The sequence below is a fragment of the Lissotriton helveticus genome, chromosome 7 (assembly GCF_964261635.1).
Source record: "Lissotriton helveticus chromosome 7, aLisHel1.1, whole genome shotgun sequence".
In the NCBI taxonomy this organism is placed as follows: domain Eukaryota; kingdom Metazoa; phylum Chordata; class Amphibia; order Caudata; family Salamandridae; genus Lissotriton; species Lissotriton helveticus.
Window position 1 is genome coordinate 1,230,108,743 of NC_136068.1, and position 23,904 is coordinate 1,230,132,646.

The 23,904-nt window shown below is 48.1% G+C and overlaps 1 protein-coding gene across 2 annotated transcripts in view; it reads right to left on the bottom strand.

Annotated features, from left to right (window-relative positions):
* The window catches only part of TOM1L1 (target of myb1 like 1 membrane trafficking protein), a 653,197-nt gene that overhangs the window by 168,449 nt on the left and 460,844 nt on the right, over positions 1-23,904 (bottom strand). For both annotated transcript variants that reach the window (XM_078654420.1, XM_078654421.1), the window contains one exon: positions 7,983-8,076. In XM_078654420.1, the coding sequence (XP_078510546.1) occupies positions 7,983-8,076 (94 nt within the window). The remainder of the gene's footprint in view (positions 1-7,982; positions 8,077-23,904) is intronic.

Genomic DNA, 23,904 nt, shown 5'->3' on the forward strand with positions numbered 1-23,904 from the left:
CCAACCTCGAGGCCAGTCAGGAGGAGATGAAACGCTGGTATGACCAGAACGCCTCCTCCATCGAATTCGAGCCGGGCCAGCAAGTCTGGGTCATGTCCCCGGTTGAACCTTGCGCCCTCCAGGACAAATGGACGGGGCCCTTCAAAGTGGTGGAGCGCAAGAGCCCCGTCACTTACCTGGTGGACCTGGAATCCCCCCGTGACCCCCTCCAGGTTCTGCACGCTAACCCGCTCAAGCCGCACTTCGCCCGCACTGAACTAAGTCTGCTGCTAGCGACCGATGACGGAGCTGAAGACGACTCCGAACCCATACCAGATCTCATGAGCATCACCGAGAAAGACGGCTCCATCGAAGGGGTCACGCTCTCCTCGACCCTGACCCCAGAACAGCACCAAGACTGCCGGGAGCTGCTGGGGCAATTTGCAGACCTATTTTCCCTCACCCCTGGAGTCACCCGGTGGTGGGTCCACGAGGTGGACACCGGAGACAACCCGCCTGTAAGACACCGAGCTTTCCGAGTGCCTGACCGCGTTCGGGCCTGCATTCAATCCGAAGTGGCCAAGATGCTAGCTCTGGGGGTAGTCGAACCCTCCGACAGTCCCTGGGCCAGTCCAGTTGTCCTGGTCCCTAAAGCCACTGTCCCTGGCACACCCCCGGAGCTCCGGTTCTGTATTGACTACCGGGGGCTGAATGCAGTCACCCGGACCGACGCCCATCCCAATCCCCGGGCGGATGAACTGATCGATCGCCTGGGGGCCGCCAAATATCTCAGCATCTTCGACCTCACGGCTGGGTATTGGCAGATCGGCCTCACCCCTGGAGCACAAGAGCGATCGGCCTTCTCGACCCCTGATGGCCACTACCACTTCAAAGTGATGCCCTTTGGCATGAAAAACGCTCCGGCCACCTTCCAGAGACTCGTGAACCGGGTACTGGCCGGACTAGAAGAATTCAGTGCCGCCTATCTAGACGACATTGCGGTGTACAGCCCCCACTGGGGTGAGCACCTGACCCACCTCCGGGAGGTCCTGTCGGCCCTCCGACGGGCCGGACTAACAATAAAGGCCAGCAAGTGCCAGATCGGCCAAGGGTCCGTGACGTACCTGGGGCACCAAGTGGGGAGCGGCCTGGTGGCTCACCTCCAGCCAAAGATTGACGCCATCCGGGCCTGGGAGCCCCCGATCACCCAAACAGCCGTCCGAGCCTTCCTGGGGCTCACAGGATACTATCGGCGCTTCATAAAAGACTATGGAAGCATTGTGGGGCCCCTCACAGAACTGACCTCCAAGAGGCTACCCCAGAAGGTACGCTGGACCCCAGAGTGCCAAGCAGCCTTCGAGGCTCTAAAGACTGCCATGTGCACCGCCCCTGTGCTCCAAGCCCCCGACTACAGCCGAGAGTTTGTGGTCCAAACCGACGCCTCGGAGCACGGCATTGGGGCGGTCCTCTCACAGGTGAACCCTGAGGGAATCGACCTTCCCGTTGCCTTCATCAGCCGGCGGCTGCTGGCCAGAGAACAGCGCTGGAGCACCATCGAGAGGGAAGCCTTCGCCGTTGTGTGGGCACTAAAGAAGCTCCGGCCCTACCTCTTCGGCACCCACTTCCGGGTCCAGACCGACCACCGGCCCCTGCGGTGGTTGATGCAGATGCCGGGAGAAAACCCAAAACTGTTGCGATGGTCCATCTCCCTGCAAGGGATGGACTTCACTGTGGAGCATCGCCCCGGCAACGACCACGCCAATGCTGACGGCCTGTCCCGATTCTTCCGCCTCGGCGAGGAGAATCCCCAAGAAGATGGGTGACTCTCCCCTGCCTTCAGCTGGGGGGGACGCGTGTTGGACCCGGCCTCATGGCGTGGTCCTACCCCTCCCGCATGGCGGGCCCAGGACGACATCGGCCCTCCACCCAGCATCGGGCAGCCCTTTTGCCCGACACTGCACGCCCCAACATTGCTGGTCCGGCCACCATCCCGGACCCCCCACTACCGACCTGGCTCCATCGTGGGCCCCTCACGACCTAAGCACGAGGCCGCGCCCGACTCCATCTTGGGCCCACCACGTCACGACCACGTGGCCTCGGCCCCGGCCCCAGCGAAGCCCGGACATCGAGGCACCAAGATCCACCCAGGTGGTCGAGTGGCCACTCGACAGATCCCGGAGAAAAGGGAGTTTCGATGGCCCTCCAGCCATCCCCGGACGCCTAGTATCAATCGCCCTCTGGCCTCCCTGGGCGCTGGCTCCACCCCCCTGCTGGGTGTCTGGACACCATCATCCCGGCCCCTCGGACCCCCAGGCGAGAGGGTCCAGACATCAAAGGACTCCAGTCCTATATCTGGGCCAGCCCCGGAGTAGGACGCTAGTTGTATCCTGGACTGGAAGCCCTGCTGACGCTGTCACGGCCGACACCAGAAGAACTCCTTGCCCGTAACCTGAAGAGACCCTGAGAGCCTGCTGGCGCTGCCGCAGCCCACCTGTGCTGTACCATCTTAAGAGCCTGCTGGCGCTGCCGCGGCCCACCTGTGCTGTACCATCTTAAGAGCCTGCTGGCGCTGCCGCGGCTGGACCACCTGAGAGCCTGCTGGCGCTGCCGCGGCTGAAACCATCTTGAGAGCCTGCTGGCGCTGCAGCGGCTGAACCATCTTGAGAGCCTGCTGGCGCTGCCGCGGCTGAACCATCTTGAGAGCCTGCTGGCGCTGCCGCGGCCTCCTCTCCGATAAGACCACCTGTCGAGTCCTGCTGGCGCTGCCGCGGCTCGACCTCTCGGAACCCCCGGCTCGAGGATTGAGAGCTGTGCACAGGGTATCCCTTCTTGCATCCATACTGAGACTGTCCCGCTACCCTGTCCCTTTTACGAGACTCTATAGATCTCTCGATCTGCCTGTATATACCGCTGAGACCCAGCAACCTTTATTCTTGATAAAGCCTAAGAACTTAACCTCTTGTGTGGTGTCCGTTTGTAGTGTTGTGGTTACCCTGCTGTACGATCCTAGGAGAGGACCCTCACCCAGGAGGCCTCTCGATAACGCTCGGCTACTTCTCGACGGAGGGGTGGACCTAGGGGTGGTCAGTCAGACATCTTCTGCCTCCCCCGGGATCGCCTTTCTAACACAGACTATATTGAAGCATTATACCAATTATGTATTGTATTAGGTCCAGTTTTTAGCCCCTTGATATGCACTAAGAAGTCCACCTGGAATTATTCAGGAGTGGTACTAGGTATCAATTAACATTGCAAACACAAGGAGTTCGAGTTGGACTGTTCCCATGACGCACAGGGTCAAGACTGATTTGATCATAGCAAATAGCTATGTCTGAACTGGGGTGGCGAAGTGAGCGAAAGAACGATGATGGATCCAACCCAGATCTGTGACTGGGGATGAATGTCTGAAAAGTTTCAGTGCTCCGTCCATCATCTCCTTGTGTTTGCCTTGTTCGCCCTAAGTTGGCAGGGTATACCCAGATGTGGATCCCTTGTTCACTTTTCCACTGGATTCAAGCTAGCCTGGCTGATTAGGGCTATTAGCCTGAAACCGGTCCCAGGATGCTTGTTTCTGGTCCAGGGAAGACATGGCTTGGCAGTTCGGGCTGGACTGTTCCCATGAGGCACAGGGTCATGACTGATTTGCATATAGCTGTGTCTGAAGTGGGGTGGTGAAGTGAGCTAAAGAACGATGATGGATTTAACCCAGATCTGTGACTGGGGGTGAGTGTCTGAAAAGTTTCAGTGCTCCGTCCATCAGGCCCGGACTGGCCATAGCGGGCACCGGGCAATCCCCCGGTGCGCCGCAAGGGTGGGGCCGGTTTTGAGCCACTGGAGGCTGATTTCGGCCGAAAACCAGCCGTAGCAAAGCGCTCGGCGGCACCTCCAACCCCCCCCCCGAGTGGGGGGGGGGGGGCGGCCGAGCACCTTGCCAGGGCCGGTTTTGGTTCCCAGTCCGGCCCTGCTTTCCATCATCTCCTTGTGTTTGCATCAAGTAACATTGTCCTGACGAAAAGCCATAGGGGTAAGGCTTGAAACATGTAGACTGGGAGTTACACATCCATTACTTTGTGCACCTCACTGAACCCCCCTTTTCTAACAATACCAGCCACAGCATTCATTAAAATGTAGGTTCTAAGTGGCATGGTATTTTTTAATTTTCACAATTGCCCTTTCACTCCTACATTAGCAACATAGTCCACACCTTCCAAAAAGTGCTCCCACGTCTCCGTTTGTAGCACACCCCGTCCCTCAACAGGGCGAGAAGAACCCGATGATGAAGCCACCAAGGGACCTTTCGGTGGGTGATGGTTATTTTAAGAAAACTCATTGTTTCCCTTAGGGATCACCAAGATGCCTGGAATGATATTTTCAGTGTATTTTCTAGTGGACTTCTTTTGGTTGTTTGTATGAAACAGGAGGCTAGGTCCACTACGTACCTCTCTCTCCCCACTTTGATTAGACCACTAGTATCGTGGCCATCACTAAAGCATTGTTTTTTCTAACAATCATGCCTGTGAAGATACAGGAGCTGTGTCCCAATTGAAGTCTTCCTTATGGATTATCATGAAAATCATCTGCTATCTAACAAGGCAACTGTCCTACAGAAATTCTATTCCCTCTCCTTTCCCTCGTCCATGAACAGAAGCTCCATCACTCTCTAGTGACTGGATTGGGAGCAAGAAATAAAGGGAATGTAGTGTACAGGAACAGGTGTCTCAAGTGGGACACCAGAACCCATGGCCCTTCCTGACATCACAAGCATGCATAGTTTATAACCATTTTCACTCACAGAGCTCAAGACAAACTTAGTAAGCAGGTGAGAGAAACATCAAGTACCTGTATCAGATTTCGATTTCAGAAGTGAAACCTAAAGGAATTTCGCTGCCTAGACACTATTTGGTACTAGCAAAAACAAGCAAGAATTGCACATTGTTAGAAGTGGAATTCCTGGCTGGCTGAGTTATGCACCCGGCCATGCAGGAACCACCACTTTAGACAGAGTAAGCTAGATGAACACTAAAAGATGACCTGTGCTCACCATTTGGTAGCTTGACACTGAGCAGTCAGGCTTACCTAAAGAGGCAATATGTAAAGTATTTGTGCAACACACACACACACAGTAACACAATGAATACACCACACGTAGGTTAAAAAATATAGATTATATTTTTATGAATAACTCAAGGCCATAACAACCTAATCTAATGGGTAGAACCATAGTTATAAAATTATAAAGATTAAAAGAGTGTTTAGAAGTCACTAGCGGTCAAAATGTTACTTGAGGTTGCAAGGGACTGCTGCAAATCCAAATTTCAGGCCAAATGTAATGGAGGACAGGCCGGCTACCGGACCCATGGAGGGCCCACTGAGGAGGTGCCTTGATGCAATAAAGTGTTAATCTTCGTCATCGAGCTTCAGTGAAGGGAAGTCAATGCATTGTTGTTGAGCTACGCAGAGCGGTGTTGTCGGGCTGTGCAGGCTGTGAAACTGCTGGCACCGGGCAGACTCTGCATCAGAGTCGAAGCGCAATGCATTGTAATTTCTCACGCAGTCGATGCAGAGCATCGGGTATTAATGAAACAGCTGCAGAACCTACTTCTGAGGCACAGAGCCTGGAGGGCCACCTCAGTCAAGGGTAGGACTCACAGAATGCAGTGTCCAGCAGCACCGAAAGAATTGTAGGAAGTCTTATGTATCCCTGAGACTTCAGAAGAACAAGAGGCAAGCTACCGAGCCTTTGGAGATCACTTGGAGGGAAGGCAGAGTCCTTCCAGCATGGTCATGGAACAGCAGGCACCAGGGTAACAAGCAGAAAAGCAGTCCAGTTGAGTCCTTTAAGCAACACAATAGTCCTTCTGAGGTTGAGTTCAAGATCCAGAAGTATCTTATTTTAGGGGGCCAGAGACCCAGTACATATACCCAAAATTGCCTTTGATGTAGGGGGTAACTTCACAGGAAATTTCTGAAGTGCACAAGGATCCCTTTCAACCCAGTCCTGTCTGTCAGGCTAACCCTGGGGGTAAAATCAGTGCTTTGTGTGTGGACAGGACATTACCTATTGAAGTGTAAATATCAGCCCCTCCCATTCCTCCCTGCCCAGGAAGACCCATCAGAATGCAGATGAAGGTAGATGAGTGCTCAGAATGCAAATTAATCTCACTTTCCTGTGTTTGTGGCTGTCTAGAGGGAATTCACAAAGTGCCGCTGTCGCCTAACCAAAACATTTCATCGGTACAGGTAGGGCCCAATGTACTAGGGCCATATTTATCATGGTTTTGAAGGTTGACACAAACTTAGAACCTTGCATGGCCCTGCTTGGTTTGTTCAATGTGAAGGAAAGCAAGGCAGCATAATTTGCTGCCTTGAGTAGCTCTGCCCCAGGGAGGTGTTCCATGGGTTGAGCATAGATGTCCCCACACTTCTACCCAAGGATTGTGGCACCTTCCCAGATTTACCATTAGTGGTAGACATGGGAATGCATCAAAATATTACACCTCCCCAGGGGAGACATAATGAGGAGAAATATGTTCATTTCTACTCATTCTTTACTCTTTTTACATGTGGTGCATTCTGCAGCACAGATAGAAAGAGGAAAGAGGAAAAAGAGTCAGAGGATTCCTGCATGCAATTCGGCACCCTTGCATGGAAATAGAATGTTTGTCAGTACTAGCACATGCAAAACATAAAAGTACTACTTTTTACTTCCGTAACATCCTGCCCTTAAGGCTACCTAGGCGACTTGAATGTAATAAAAGGGGAGTTTAAGGCCTAGCAAGTAATTTAAATGCCAAGTCGAAGTGCCAGTAAACTGCACACACAGACAATGCAGTGGCAGCCCTGAGACAGCTTTGAAAGGCTTCGTCTATGGGTGGCGCAATCAGTGCTGCAGTCCCACTAGTATCATTACATTTACAGGCCCTGTGTATATGATATGCAATTTTACAAGGGCCTTACAGGTAAATTGAATATGCCAAGCAGGTGTAAACCAAGTATACCTAGTTTAGAGGAGAGAGCACATGCACTTTAGCACTGGCAGCATTGGAAAAGTGATCAGAGTCCTAAATTCAACAAAAACTTGGTAAGAAAAACAGGAGAAAGGCAAAATGTTTGGGGTGACGGTTCAGAGAGGGCCATTTTCCAACACACATGGATCATGAATTTAGCCTTGAATTTGTAATTGTATGCTTAGAAGGATCATCAAAATTGCATAGGAACTAGAGGGGCATTTACAAGGATTAGTGGAGGGATTCCAAAAGTAGATCAACACCAGGGTGTGAATTACGATGATGGTCGGACCACAACCGACAGCTTGTCTGTTGCGGCTCGACTGCCATCTTCTGCTATCGATGTATTACAATGCGTGCGGTCGGAGGCAGCAGGCGAGGGGACCGTCCGTGGCACTTCAGATGGGCTCAAGGAGCCCATTCGTGCATCTGAAACCCTTCATAATCCCTTTATGATAGCTCTGCTAGCAGGATTATGATGCCGGTTTCCGACAGCTATTCCATGTCATCCTTTCCGACATGGAAAGGGTACCTGAAAGTGACACTAGTGGCCCCTAGCAGTGTCCCCTTCGTTTCTGAACCTCCACTCTGGGGCCCTAAACATCCTTGCACTATATAGCAGGCACTGTGAAGTGCCTGCCACACGGTGCAGGGATGTTTGAAAACATAAATATTTCAACAGAAGCTTGTGCTGCAGGCCTTTCCCACCCACTGCACAAGCTTCCATCGAAAAATTGATGTTTCAAAACGTCCTGTGAGTTTTCGTGTCCAAATACTGTGGTCGGAACCTCCAACCTAAGGTCCAGCCATTCCCAATCTGCAGTGGATGTCCACCCGACATCAAAATAAGCTCCATAATATTTAGCACTTCATCAGTGGTTCAATAACCTGTAACTAGACATTTCTGGTAGCCTAAAAACAGTCAAAAACAGGTCAATTGATTAATTCATGATACTCCTACATTTAAATTAGTACTTCTAGACAAAATGTACTCACAGAGCTGTTCTGTTGTCTTCTAGCATTAGCGAGCTCAGCTGGGGATATAGAAAAGGCATAGTTGTGACAGCATCAGTCGTATTGGACTCCTGATCTGCAACAGGGAAGAAATATATTTAATCTTCAGTGCTTGGATAGATAACTAAAGAAAAGCGTACAAACATACATGTACACAATAATTTAGACTGCTATGTCTAATTTTAATCACATTAGTATGTTGAATTCAGGACCAGTTTTGGAAAAGGGGGTGGTGATGGACAGAGTTTCTGAATGATGCAGAATACTCTTAACAAGTCAAGAGATCATGGTTTTAATCCATCACCGTTTTTTAGCTCAATGCACCATCCCAGCTCAGAACCTGGCTATATGCAAATTAGTCTGTTCCTGTCCCAGTGCATGATGGGAACAGGGCATGGTGGGAACAGGGCAAACCATCATGCACTGGGACAGGAACAGACTAATTTGCATATAGCCAGGTTCTGAGCTGGGATGGTGCAATGAGCTAAAAAACAGGTGATGGATTAAAACCATGATCTCTTGACTTGGTAAGAGTATTCTGCATCATTCAGAAACTCTGTCCATCACCACCCCCTTTTTCCAAAATCGAATTCAGGACCAGTGCAATGAATATTACGCTATGCGAAGCAACACTTTACTACATTCTGCATTTCTTTTTTTTTAAACTGGACAATATTTGTTGCTTTTAGGACCACTTTTGTGTCCCTTTGCTGTTGGTGCCCATTCTGCTGCTTAGTACTGCCAACTGCATTTTTTTAAATAACAGTTTCATCCAATGAAAACTCTTTGTTTGATAAAAGACATTTTATGGAAAATCCGCTACACATTATAGACCAAATGTTACAGAAAGAACACTTGTTATTGCACTCGTTTTAATTAACCACACAATGAAATGAATACAAACTTCAGGTTGTTGTATAGTTCTGTTTTTTTATTCCAGAAGGGGTGCTGAAAAGTGAGGAGTGGAAGGGTGGGGGAAGGGGGATTGGAAAAAAACTATGAGTTTAGGAACCCTCAAAATGTTTGTCCCCATGGCACTCAAGCCATCATCAGGACATGATTGTATCAGATACCTCACAAAGTTCATTCATGTCTTCAGGCCCTTGCTGAACCTGTCTCACCCAAATGCTTTCTATCTAAGTAGTCTTTCATTGATTGTGGTTGGGAGAACACATGTTTTGCCCTTGCACATCACTCAAAGCACAATTGGTAAACAAAGTGAGACCCTCAGACCCGCCACAATCGTTTTTTTGGTCCTGTGTAGTTCCTCCCTCTGTGTAGCATGACTGAAGTCAGGAAAAAGGTAAAATCTTATTTCTTAGACTCTGCAACTCTTGTCACAACCTCTCTTTGTTATGTATTGCTGAGTGCCTTTGCTGCCATACAGATTGACTCCAGGTCTTCTTCTAACAGTCCCAGCTGCTCCTCATAATCCGCTGTATTTCCATGACTGGCTGTATATATGTATATTAATTACAATTATATATATTTTTGCCTGAGAGACCCTATAGAGCTCTTTCTGGCCTGCCAATAGCCATCGACTTTTGATCTTGAACTCAAAAGGAGTCCCGGAAAGTGATTGCTACTCCACCCCCTGGTTTTGATCCCATGTCCGGTCTGACCAGCTTATAGTTGTTTGGGACTGCAATGGGGATGCACGGCAGCAGTGTAGTCAGGTTTCTGTAATAAAGCATAGATCTGGTGGTAAGTATGCAAGAAAGTCTTCCATTTCTACTGTATGCTTGGGGATTGACCTTGCGTTGAAGTGAAGGTATTTAAGGGCAGGGGGTCTGGACTATAATTTGGTTGGTGTCAATAGTTTGGGAGGTGGAACTTGTTAGGACAATCGTCCTGAGTTTGACTGGGGTAGGGCCTTCCTTTTTGCCAATGGGCAACATGTATCAGCGATGGAGCAGGAGAATCTTTAAACCACTTAAATCCTTGGTGTGTAGTTCTTTCATATGAAATAGAGAGCATAGCTGCAAATATGAATATGAACAATACGAATATAATCTCTAGTGCACATTTAAATATTTATTGGCAACATGATATTAGAATCAGTTTAATACACATGCATTTTTTTAAACTGCAGTAGCTGAGAATGTGTAGAAACATGCAGAAAGATTCTAACTTTTCTGTAATTACCTAAAGTTTGTAAAAATGTACATGTTGCCATAAATATCTACTTTCTGCTTGTCACTGTAAGCTAGAAAAACAGAGCAGAAGAAAGACAAGAAACGTTTGTTTTCTTTCCAGCAGTTGCTTTCATTATGCTCTGTAACCTGAAATGCTTTCCCCATGGCTGCTGGCTCTGGGTGTGGAAAATGACAATGTATATGTACATAAGCGGCGTTCATTTGTGTTCACCCTCGCCACGGTTGAAGGTAAAGCGAAAGTCACGGCACAGTGGCCCCGCCATCTTGTCCCCTTTTAGGCCCCATCACGAACATAGATAGTAGCCATTTTGTGTGTCATGACCTCTCTGCCCACTGCCAATAGCCTGCATCTCTCTCTCTCTCTCTCTCTCTCTCTCTCTCTCCCCCCAGCCTCGTAAGTATCCCCCCGCGCCCCGACAGCCCCCGGTCTCTCCTGTTCGGGCCATAAACGCACCACTAAACACGACCCTGTCTCCGTGCTGAACCCCTGCCCCCTCGCTCTTTCATCCTACCCATAGAACAGGCCCTTTTGGTAACCTCTTCCTCCCTGCCCGATAGCCCGGCCTGATCCCAGGCCATCACCTAGTCCAACAGATGCAGTTTATTGCTCCCTACAGTAGGACCTCGCCTCACATCAGAGGAGCGGTGATTACTCAAGGCCTTCACACCCCTAGATCTGACCGACACCCCTGCATTCCTCCCGGGAACACCCTTCCTCTCTTCTGATGACCACCCCCCCCCGGCTACACCTGGCCTCTCGACCCAGTCCCATATCATAAAACTAGGTCTCGTGGATGTACCCCCTCCGGCCCCGTATAGCGAAACGTGATCTTATTGCCTGCCCAACCTTAGATCTGACCACCCCACTCTTGCCCTCGTGTCCTGTCGGGACGTCCGGCTGCGGATTACAATCACATGTTACATTTGGGAGGGGAAAACAACATCAGAGCGACCGGTATGGGAATAGGCCTGAAGCTGGGATTCCAAACATGCCTTTTCGTACTTCAAAGTGTCTTTATTACAATAAGGAATGTTTGTACATCATAAACCTGTGTATAAAAGACGGAGCCGTAGAGAAACTTGTTAGAGCACCTCGAGAAGATACCCTGTTGTCTGATTTGACGTGTTCTGTTCCGTCGGAAATAAACTCCTGTTTCTTGCCTTCCAGTCTCCAGTGCCTGCCTCTTTATTTGGTAATCGTAAGTTGGGTGAGAAGCGGCTAACGCCGGGCAAACCTAGAAAAGGGGTAAAACAACCTGATCTGCCTGAACCCTTTTTCATCAATTGGCGTCCCAAACGTGGGGCCCATCAGCGACACGTGGATCCAGTGAGAGAGGTCCCAACGACAGAGTGAACGACTGCAACGATCGGGAAGAGCTCCTGCCCGATAGACCCTTGTCTGGCAGCCGATCATCCGAACTTCACTGGTTCCGAACAGACCTCTCTCGAGTGATCTACGATCCTGACTGGGAACCATCAGGAGTGCCACAGCAATTACGGAGAATAGAGGACGATCGGGCGCTGGAAACGGAAGACGAGAAACTGTCCATACGGTCCGTGTAAGGTCGTGTAAACACGACAAATTGCGAATTGATTGTTTGATTGTCATTGAAAAATACTAGTATTACGCATTTGATTGTTTTGTCCTGAGAGATTCTCTGTCTACAAACGAGGAAGGATAGGAGTATTCTCCCTTTGCAGATAGTGAAGGGTGGGTAGCGCAGGCTTTTGCCCCCGTTGTAACCCGTCGCGCCTACTTCCCTCTCCATTTGATTGATTGTTATCCAAGCATTTATTGTTTTGGAATTGGTTCTCTTTGGATCATTCTCTATTTGCAAACAAGCACAGAGTCGCCATACTCTGTTTAGTCTTTGCAGATAGTGAAGGATAGGTAACGCAGGCCTTTGCCCCCGTTGTAATCCGTCGTGCCTATTTTTATCCCCCACTGATTGATTGTTTGACCGAACATTGATCGTTCGGAATTGGTTCTCGGAAAGGATCTTCTCTGCCTACAAACAGAGAGGAACAGGAATATCTCTCTCTTTGCAAATAGTGAAGGGTAGGTAGCGCAGGCTTTTGCCCCCGTTGTAACCCGTCGTGCCTATTTTATTCCTCATTTGATTGATTGATTGTTTGTCCGAACTTGACTGTTTGGAATTGGTTCTCTCTTTGGGTATTCCCTATTTGCGAATACTGTAGAATAGAAATATTCTACCTAGTCTCCGCAAAGTAGTAAAGGATAGGTAGTGCTGACTTTTGTCCCCGTTGTAACCCGTCATGCCTATCTCCCCCCCATTGCTCAGTAGTTGGTTCAGCCCGGACCATTTATTAGAGGTAGACCATCTGGCTCCACCGGAGGACACCCCTAATAAAAAGGACATATATAAAGAAAATGCGGATTAGCCGCTGTATCATGCTAGCAAATAAAAGAACATAAAAATCGTTAGGAAAAACAAAAGGAATCGAGTAAAATCAGTAGGCCACTGATGAGATCTCTTTCCAGCCTCACTGAAATGGAAGCATTAGGAACAACCCCTCAGGAAATATGAAACTAGTGAGGAAAGCCGAACTCAACGCCATGATGACTGCGAGACAGCTCGGCTCCACCGCCCACCCCGCCCAATTAACGACAAACCCTAGGCAAATATTAGAAATATACAACACTATAGCAAAGTAACAGGTTAAAACGTTTTTATTTGAACAAAAATATATTAAACAACTATTTACTTGGCAAACGGCTGCAACAACAAACCCACAATGCATTTCGCCGTCTGCTTGACGCCGTTCCTGTCCCTCCTTCCCCAAAGTAGCAATGTCGGGCTACTTTGGGCTACTTTCTAGTAGGTTTTTGGGCGTCAGAAAGTCTACAAAAGCCGTCGGCGGCGGCCTGGGGTGGAGAACCATTACGCGAATAGTCCGGAGGCGACACCACACGCCAAGGCCTGTCCCCGGGATGAACCAAGGAACCCGTTCCTGGGGCCGTGGCAAAGAGCGGCCGGCCGCCATCGGCCGGAGAAGGCATGGGCCCGACCCGAAATGTACTGGTCCTCCCATTCCCTTCTTCTCCCGGCGCCTTGCAGGCCACGGGGGGGGGATGTCTTGCATATGCCTCCGACCCCCCCCTCTTCTTCATCGCCTGGTCCGGCCATAACAAATGTCAGCGAGACGCCGTGGGGTGCACTGGGAGGGAGAGGCGGCGCGGACGAGCCTCTCCCGCCTCCCCAGGTGGAGGCCCCTCAGCTGCACCCCCAACGCTCCACGCACCCGGCAAAGGGTTCGTCCACTCTTGCGGTGCAGGGACGCTCCACACACGCGGCAAAGGGTTCATCCACTCTTTCGGTATAGTGACGCTCCACTCACCCAGCAGGGTCTCGTCCACTGTCGCGGTGCTACGACACATCGCCCAGCAGGCTGGAGTCCGTCTGCTCATTTGACCCAGTGACTGCCGGTAGCTGCAGAACTCCTAAAAATGGCGGTCGACTTTGCAGGAATGGGCCTGGCGTGAAAAGTTGGCCTGGTCGCCTGTCAACCAGAAAATGGGCCCCTGTCCAGAGGCGTTCTCCTCAGCTTTGAAGATTCTACGAGAATTGCGGAGGGCCCTCGATCTCCGCGGGCCCCCGACCGCCCCCCGATGGGAAATGACTGCCATGATTGCCCGCAGAACGACCAAGACGTAGCCACGAGATGTTGGCGCTCTCATGCTGACGCCAGCCTCAGTTTGAATGACCAAAAACCCTGCAGACTACTGATTTGATCAGTTCCGGTGGAACACCAGTATGACCCGGTAGGAAAGATTGTTGCCCCCTCCCTTTTCTTTGATTAATGGTTCATGTCACCGGTCCCTTCTGTTGCCCCTTAGCGGAACTTCTGGACTGCCGAAAGAGATTCTGGTCCAACCCCGAGTTGGTGGAGACATTTTGACTATACTTGGACCCGCCTGGCCCCACCCAAAATGGCGCCGGTACAAACGAAACTCGCAATTTCCCGTTGTGTTCCGGATGCTCAGACTTGATATCATGAGATATGTATGCAGTTTTTGAAGCACATGGCGGGAGGGGATGAGTATTGCTTGAACATTCGGACAATGAATTGATATTAAGTTCTGACGCATCATTGATCACAGTATTATTGAAAGTTCGAATTCTTTGACACTGATGATACTTGCCCACAATGAATTTTCGATATGATTTTATTTGCACTTATCGTACCTTGATGAAATAAAACGACCACCGACTCAGTTATGTTTTCCTCAGATAAATATGCCATCATGTACAGTTCCAGTCTGCTCCGTGGCTGGCCCACGTGGTTGTAGGCCTGCATTTGTACGCCAACATTTTTTAAATAAAGGTTTTGTGAAAAACAAATATAGTCGTAGCTCTTGGATTGGTAAGTTCGAATACATAGCCATTATTTCCGATCTACGTAAAATACAGGCGAAATAAGGCAAGTCGATTACTGAAAGGTTAAAAAGCAAAGTACCCAGAAATATTGAAAATGTGAATGGTCCAAGTTTGTTGCGTGTTTTTTTTTTTTTTTTACTTTTGTGCAACATAAGGCAGTCGATAAAGGTCCCGGTGTTCTGCTTTACTTTGTATGCCACATATCTCAGGGAAATTGTTTCAGATGCCCCTAAACCAGACCCGGTACTACTGTAAACGCACCCCGCCTCCTCGAAGGAGAACACGAGTTCACCCCCACTTTACACTGACTGCCCTTTTGTTTCGACCCCCCCCCACAAGATCCGCAATACCACACGTGGGCGATCTATGCAATGTGCAGTCCATCAATGATTATGCCTCCCGCACTACCAGTCCCTCTGGGCTTAAAACGCCGAGATGGAAGGGACTGCACCCCGCGGAGATAGGTCGAATACGTGGTAAGTAAAAGCCTTTTGGGTTTATGCGCGCGGATGTGTCTTAAAACGCTGCCCCCACCCCTTCTTTTTCCCCTTCTTTCTGCAGGTCACATCGGAACATCGACTAAAGTATGGAGAAGACCTAAGCAACGCGCCATGGTTCCGCGGGGACAAATGACACATTATCCATTGGGACTGCCCCTGAGGACATGACGACTTTGGGTGATATGAATGCACGCGTGTATGACCGGATGTGTATAACTCGACTGGATATACGTTGCACGCGCTGGCTTGATAAGAGAGATGTTTTTGTACGACTTGAGTGATGATCAAACGACCGATGGAATGGGGAAAAAGGGGGTCTGAACATGGTGCCTATACACGACGAGCAAACATAGATATAAACACACCCTTACTTAGAAACGACCATCTCTCTCTCTCTGAACCCAACGACTGGAAGGGGGGGGGCCGAAACAGAAACTTGACAGGTTATTGCAGTATGACAAAAATATGACTCCAACCGGCCCCCGAATAATGCAACCAAGAATGACGTGCACCTACGAGTAGGTTCGTACGATAACTAAATAGGGGAAGGTTCAGGGCTATTCCAGGGTGAGGTTTACCCAAGTACCCTCCTCCTGGAAGACTGAGCCGTAAGTACTAGCCCGACCAGGTTAGTTCCCGAACAATTGACGAAAGTGTAAGTATTTGCAACAGAGGCCAACAGCAAAAGACAGCCAAGCGAATTAAATAGGATACTAAGGATGCGCAGCATGCAGGAGGAAATATCTTTGGCCAAGTACTGTTCTATGTGTTGTCTTGAGTTCTGTATATAATACATGTACCCCCCCGCCTGAATTCATGTGTACGTAGTATATGGATTTACGTTGTCCCTCAGTCTGTGTTTCTATATAACATGACCCCTACTGTTTTGTGTTGTGTGTGCATTAAATGGCCTATTATTGTACACGTTTCTCTCTCACTCTCTCTCTTTTTCTCTCTCTTCATGTTGTACGTGTACCGAATAGTTCATTTAAAATGCGGACGACTCTCCCTCCGAGGGTCCCCCCTGTTCCCTCTTCCTTTGTGTGGTAACGTTATGCCCCACCGGCACGAGCCTAATTGGTTTTCGAACACAAAGGTGTTCGGCAAATTGACAGAAACTAAAACAATTGTAATTTGCCATATTACTACCTCTCCTTTCTGTAAAATGATGGAACTTGAATTGGCTATAAAGGAAAGGACAGGTTAGACGACTGAAGTCCCCTAATCTGGCCTTCTTACAGGAGGATTATATGTCAGTGGCTTTCTGTTCTCAGCTCGTTAGAAACAATGCCCAGATTGCCCCACCCCTCTGCACCCAAGTACGGATGTCCAAACGTCCCCGTTTACTCCCGATTGGCCCCAGCTCCATAACACGAAGTATAACTGATGACCCCGATTAACTGTTGCCCCCCCCCCCCGAGAAAAGAATGTTTAGCCACTATCCCTCTCTCTCACGTTGATAGAAGACTGCCAGGGCTAGGGTCAGAAAGCCACATACGTCATGAATGAACGCCAAATAGACTTAGTACAAACTCAGTAGAAATGCCTGTATACATGCTCCACAGTGATAACTCCTGACCGTGACCGATGAAACGTACCCCCAACTACCTAGATCTGGGACGGAATTGAAATGTATAAATGCCTTCTCTTGCCAGTTCGCTAAAACCTGTTTTGTACCCATTCAAGGATACACAGTCACCGGAGGCGAGGGGCTGGACGTGACGCACAGCCTGGCCACAGATCATGAGGCGCGTGTGACCTCGACCTAAGATGGAGCCGCAGAGCAACGGGACGCGGGACGATGCACCACTCTCAAACGCAGAAAACGAAGGAATGGAGGGCTGCCTTGAAGCCCTCTACTTGTCTACCCACGCGTGCCAGAAGTCCCCGCCCCTTTGAGCCCGATTGATGGACCTGCCTGCGCATCACCCTTTTGCTCCCTTGGTCCGTCTCAAAGATCCGGTCCCACTCCGCCCTCTCCTCCCTCGATTATCCGACAAAACCCCCTTCTATCCTTTCCACATGGATTTTGACTCCGAGAAAGAAATGCAGGTGCCCAGCATGAGGCACCCGTAGGAGAGATTAGTTAGGAAACAGGACTGTGGCCTAACGGCAAAGGACAGATCACACCCTGCGACGTATAGAGAAGGACCCGAGCTGGACCTATAGCTCCACCGCCGGTGCTCAACAGCGCCAACGGAAGAAAACGAACTACCAGAACCTACCAGTGATGGCTCGCTACAAAAAGAAAAAGGACACTGTAACGAAGTATCCCCCCCTTTTTTTGTTTCGGAACTTTCTACACCCCTTGACTAATTGCTTGTATTGGACTAAATTCCTCCCTCAACCACGTTTTGCTTGTAAAATGTTTCATCGGTCACTTTTTTAAAATACGACAAATGTAAATTTATATGTATTCCACCTCGTATGTCGCATCAACTGCACACGGTTATATGCAAATCCACCAGTATTGACAAACGCTATTTCATTGACAACACACGACTATATGTACACCCCGTCAGCTATGATAAACACGCAAATGACCTAACTTATGTTAAAAAGCGGCGACTGTGGAAAATGACAATGTATATGTACATAAGCGGCGTTCATTTGTGTTCACCCTCGCCACGGTTGAAGGTAAAGCAAAAGTCACGGCACAGTGGCCCCGCCATCTTGTACCCTTTTAGGCCCCATCACGAACATAGATAGTAGCCATTTTGTGTGTCATGACCTCTCTGCCCACTGCCAATAGCCTGCATCTCTCTCTCTCTCTCTCCCCCCAGCCTCGCAAGTATCCCCCCCGCGCCCCGACAGCCCCCGGTCTCTCCTGTTCGGGCCATAAACGCACCACTAAACACGACCCTGTCTCCGTGCTGAACCCCTGCCCCCTCGCTCTTTCATCCTACCCATAGAACAGGCCCTTTTGGTAACCTCTTCCTCCCTGCCCGATTGCCCGGCCTGATCCCAGACCATCACCTAGTCCAACAGATGCAGTTTATTGCTCCCTACAGTAGGACCTCGCCTCACATCAGAGGAGCGGTGATTACTCAAGGCCTTCACACCCCTAGATCTGACCGACACCCCTGCATTCCTCCCGGGAACACCCTTCCTCTCTTCTGATGACCACCCCCCGCCGGCTACACCTGGCCTCTCGACCCAGTCCCATATCATAAAACTAGGTCTCGTGGATGTACCCCCTCCGGCCCCGTATAGCGAAACGTGATCTTATCGCCTGCCCAACCTTAGATTCGACCACCCCCTCTTGCCCTCGTGTCCTGTTGGGACGTCCGGCTGCGGATTACAATCACATGTTACATTTGGGAGGGGAAAACAACATCAGAGCGACCGGTATGGGAATAGGCCTGAAGCTGGGATTCCAAACATGCCTTTTCGTACTTCAAAGTGTCTTTATTACAATAAGGAATGTTTGTACATCATAAACCTGTGTATAAAAGACGGAGCCGTAGAGAAACTTGTTAGAGCACCTCGAGAAGATACCCTGTTGTCTGATTTGACGTGTTCTGTTCCGTCGGAAATAAACTCCTGTTTCTTGCCTTCCAGTCTCCAGCGCCTGCCTCTTTATTTGGTAATCGTAAGTTGGGTGAGAAGCGGCTAACGCCGGGCAAACCTAGAAAAGGGGTAAAACGACCTGATCTGCCTGAACCCTTTTTCATCATGGGAGCAGGCATTGTGAGGTCAGATCTAAACTGTAACTTCAGGACTCAACTCTTAAGTTATTACCATTGATTTTTCTTTGTAATAGGCCAGTGGGTACTTCACAAGTCTTCTACTATGCGAAGAAACTGAGACAGATTTTTAAACAGGGATTCTAGAATCCCATGTATTTAGTTGGTGTATCAACTCTTTGAGTTTACCTACTACATTTTGTGACAACTAGGTTGTATGACATCATTTCGGATACATTTTTATAATATGCAAAATAGCAAAATAGCATCTACAAAAATATTGTATTTTCATTAAATGCTATTTATTTTAGCATAAGATTATCTGCACTTAGATCATTTGTCAGAATATAGTTTTTGTATGTACATACCAGAGACATGTAGACAATATAAAGGACACAACAAATACTAACAAGCATTTGCAATGTAATAGGTCTCATTTTCTTGCAAGTTTGGGCTATTGCATTGTAAATGACAATGCCTTTTATTTATATTTTGGGTTTTAAAACATAAATAAAAGGCTTTGTCATTTACAATACTAATAGCTTAAACTCTCGCAAATGCGAGACCTATTGCATTGCAATGAAGGGCCTCCTCAACCGCTTGTTGGATTGTAAATATCAGAGGAAGAGAGCGTCCTGCGGTATCTTCAAAGTAATGATAAACAGTGTAGTGAAGTAGATGTGCAAGTGTTGTAAATTACACCAGACACAAAGTGTGAAGTGAGAGTTACATAAGATCTGAGCTATAAACACTAACAAAGTGCTCCAAAACCTTTCGCTTTGTGATTTCACTGCTGCTGCTCAGGAGGAAGAGCGGGGGGGGGGGCTCTCCGTGATTTGAGTGTGCAGTGTGGCATTGCATAATATTATTGCTATCTTTGGCCTAATAAAAAACACTCCATTTGTAGTAGGGCCCTGACTACAGTTCCTGGTGCAGGGCGGGCTGTGGTTTATGGCAAGCATGTACAGAGGGAGGGAGGGATGGATGGTATTGGCTGCAGATCCGGCCTCGTACAGTGCCCCTGCTATTACTAGTGGTATTGGTATTGGTGGTGGTGGTGGTACTAGTATTGGTGGTGGTGGTATTGTATTGGTGGTGATGGCATTGGTATTGGTGGTGGTGGTATTGTATTGGTGGTGGTGGCATTGGTATTGGTGGTGGTGGTATTGGTATTGGTGGTGATATTGGTAGTGGCATTGGTAATGGTGGTGGTGGTATTGGTGCTATTGGTATTGGTGGTATTTGTGGTGGTGTATTGGTGTTGGTGGTGGTATTGGTGGTGATTGTATTGTTGGTGGTGGTATTGGTGGTGGGGTATTGGTGGTGGTATTGGTATTGCTACTGGTGGTGGTTGTATTGGTATTGGTGGTGGTATTGTTGTTGATGGTGGTGTTGGTGGTATTGGTGGTGGTGGTGTTGGTGGTATTGTGGTGGTATTGGTGGTGGCGGTATTGATGGTGGGGGTGGTATAGGTGGTATTATTGGTGGTGTTGGTGATGGTGGTATTTGCGGTGCTATTGGTTGTGGTGTGGTATTGGTGGTGGTATTGGCGCTGGTGCTATTGGTGGTGGTATTGGGGTGGTGGTATTGGTGGTGGTGGTATTGGCATTGGTGGTAGTGGTATTAGTGGGGGTGGTATTGGTGGTGGTATTGGTGGTGGTATTAGTATTGGTGGTGATTTTGGATTGGTGGTGGTATTGGGGTGGTATTAGTGGTGGTATTGGTGGTGTTGGTGGTGGTATTGGTGGTGGTATTGGTATTTCTACTGGTGGTGGTTGTATTGGTATTGGTGGTGGTATTGTTGTTGGTGGTGGTGTTGGTGGTATTGGTGGTGGTGGTGTTGGTGGTATTGTGGTGGTATTGGTGGTGGCGGTATTGATGGTGGGGGTGGTATAGGTGGTATTGTTGGTGGTATTGGTGATGGTGGTATTTGCGGTGCTATTGGTTGTGGTGTGGTATTGGTGGTGGTATTGGCGGTGGTGCTATTGGTGGTGGTATTGGGGTGGTGGTATTGGTGGTGGTGGTATTGGCATTGGTGGTAGTGGTATTAGTGGGGGTGGTATTGGTGGTGGTATTGGTGGTGGTATTAGTATTGGTGGTGATTTTGGATTGGTGGTGGTATTGGGGTGGTATTAGTGGTGGTATTTGTGGTGTTGGTGGTGGTATTGGTGTTGGTGGTGATGTTGGTGGTGGTGGTATTGGTGGTGGTATTGGTATTGGTGGTGGTATTGGTGGTGGTGGTATTGATGATGGTGGTATTGGTGGTGGCAGTGGTGGTGGTAGTGGTATTGGCGGTGCTATGGTTGTTGGCGGTGGTTGTATTGGTGGTGGTATTGATGGTGGTGGTATTGGTGGTGGTATTGGTAGTGGTGGTATTGGTGATGTATTGATGGTGGTGGTATTGGTGGTGGTGGTTGTATTTGTGGTGGTATTGCACTGAGAACAAATGGCTGTTGTTATAAACAGAACAATCAGCACCTCTGTGACGTTTTGCACAGTATGAAAGAACTACGTATATATGCTTGCTCAATATAAAACACTGTGCCACTTACTCATTGTTACCCCGTATGAGGAAAACCAAGATTCCCCTCAATACATAAATTGAAAACATACAATGTAGAGCACAGCAAAGCTGTTTAGGAGACTGACTCTGTTGTCAGTCAATTTTAATTATGAACAAACAAGTGTAGAGAAGCAAATATGTGTACAGTCTTATATGGGCCAAACATAAGACAATCCAAATGAAATTTTGTCCATATATGAAATGTCTAAAGAGTCTTTCATATCGTTGGGATGTTGTAGTCACGTTGATGCTGACAGCATCAACGTGACTACAACATTCCAACAATACGATTTCATTTGGATTGTCTTGCGTTTGGACCATATAAGAATGTACGCATATTTGCTTCACCACCATTCAAGCCCTGATTATATCCCGGCTGGACTACGGGAATGGCCCCAATCTGGGCATGCCTAGTTATTTGCTGGACAGGCTTCAGCATGTACAGAATGCAGCAGCCCATATAATCTTTGAGTTCCCTCAGAATGCGCATGTGTCCCACCTCCTGAGGAGTCTCCAATGGCTCCCAGTAAGAAAAAGAGTAATCTTTAAGACTCGGCTCGTTACCCAGAAAGCCCTCTATGGGACAGGGCCAGGGTATCTCAAACGCAAGATTTCATTTTATACCCTACGAAGAAATCTCCGTTCATCCAACCTGCTGCTAGCTAACATCCCCATATTAAAAAGTCTAAGACAGGGGGCAAGGCTATCTCCTGCCTTGGACCTTCCCTCTGGAACAAAATGCTCCTCCATCTGAGAAACATTGAATCTACACCTCTGTTCTAGAAAAAACTGAAAACTTGGCTCTACTCATGTCCATAACCCCTCCTTCCCCCGCTGCTACCCTTCAGCTTTTAGCACCAGGACACTCCCTGGAGTAACTGTGCGCTCTATAAATACTCGCAAATAGACATAGACAAAGTAGGGTCAACGTTTGTATGATGAAACAATGCAGGAAAATACTTTGCATGCCTTTACCACACATTTTTCACCCCACACTTTTTTGGATCGCATATCTTTTTACAACCTATGCCTTTACCACACATTGTTTGTATATTTATTTATATATATATGACCCCCTGCACCCTTGAACTTACCTTAAATGTGTGGTAAAGGCATACCTTGTAAAAGCATATCCGTTCTTAAAACATGTGTGGTGAAAAATGCATGGTAAAGGTACAACGTGGTAAAAACCTTGTTGTAAAGGCTGTTTCCCAGGGCCAACAGGGGTCAGACTGTGCAGACTATCCCTTTGGCCCTCCTAACAGCCAACTAGAAAAGCATTACACCCAGGAAGCCATTCTTATTAACTGAATAGTAGCAAATGGGATTGACTGAAATACTAGGTTTATATCAGACATTCTGATTGGCTGCCAATTGACAAAGTGGTATCTATATTTAGACAATTTTATTTGCTCCTGGGCAGCCAATCTGGATAGGTGGAAAAACAGGCAACTTTCTGGACCAGAATGTTGTAGATGAATACCCCTGATTATGATTACTATTATGTCACAATTATCAACAAGCTGGCACTCCTTTAATGTATTCCCCTCCACCCTCCAGTAGCTTTTTATTTATTACAATTTGCTCTATTTGTCTAAATTGGTTTGGGATTTTTCGTGTGTTGTGTTTTCACTTAATAATTGTATGTGTGCTGCATAAAGGTATAGCCGAAAACACGTTTCAATGTATACTTCTAAACTGTAGATCTGCTTCAAAACATGCAACTGATATAGCCGACCTCATACTCACTCATGATCATGACCTCCTAATGTTGACCAAAACATGGCTAAATTAATTGTTTACCCCCATCCGCGACATAGTGGTACCCCCAAATTAGAATATCATAAGATTAGATAGAAATGATAGGCCAGGTGGCAGTATAGCTTGCATGCATTGGAACAGTCTCTCAGTGATCCACTCACACTCACTGGTATTATCCTCATGTGAATACCTCTGTTTCGACATCACTTGTAATACAAAACCAGTATGTTCACTGCACACATTCTACCACCCGCCAGGTGATAACCTCACCTTCATCGATCATTTCATGGATATCGTGACTATAAATTCTGTACAACAAAATACTCAAATATTCCTAGGAGATTTCAATCTCAATTGGAATGACATTAACGATTTGGCGGTAAACAGCCTCAAAACCTTCCTCTCCGACCTTGACCTCACCCACATCTGTAATAGCCCCACAAACCACAAAGGCTCAATACTAGATCTGGTCATTTCCAAGGCTGATGCCATTCAGCTTGAAACCATTCTCCCATGTGATTGGCCTGACCACCATATCATTACATTCTTCATCAATGAAGCAGTAAAGGTATACTCTGCACAACTCACAAAAATTAACATATGGAGGAGGACTCTAAAAAATGCTGGTGCCAACTTAATCACAAACTCCAGTGCCAACCTCCTGCTTCCCCCTGAAGGCATATGTGATGTTCAAGAGTTGACTAACCACTACTTTCATTCCATGACCATGATATTAGACACAGCCGCTCCCCTAAAATTGAAGAGAGTACACACAAAATACTCAAAACCATGGTACAATGGTAGACTCAATGAGGACAGACGATCCCTAAGATTAATT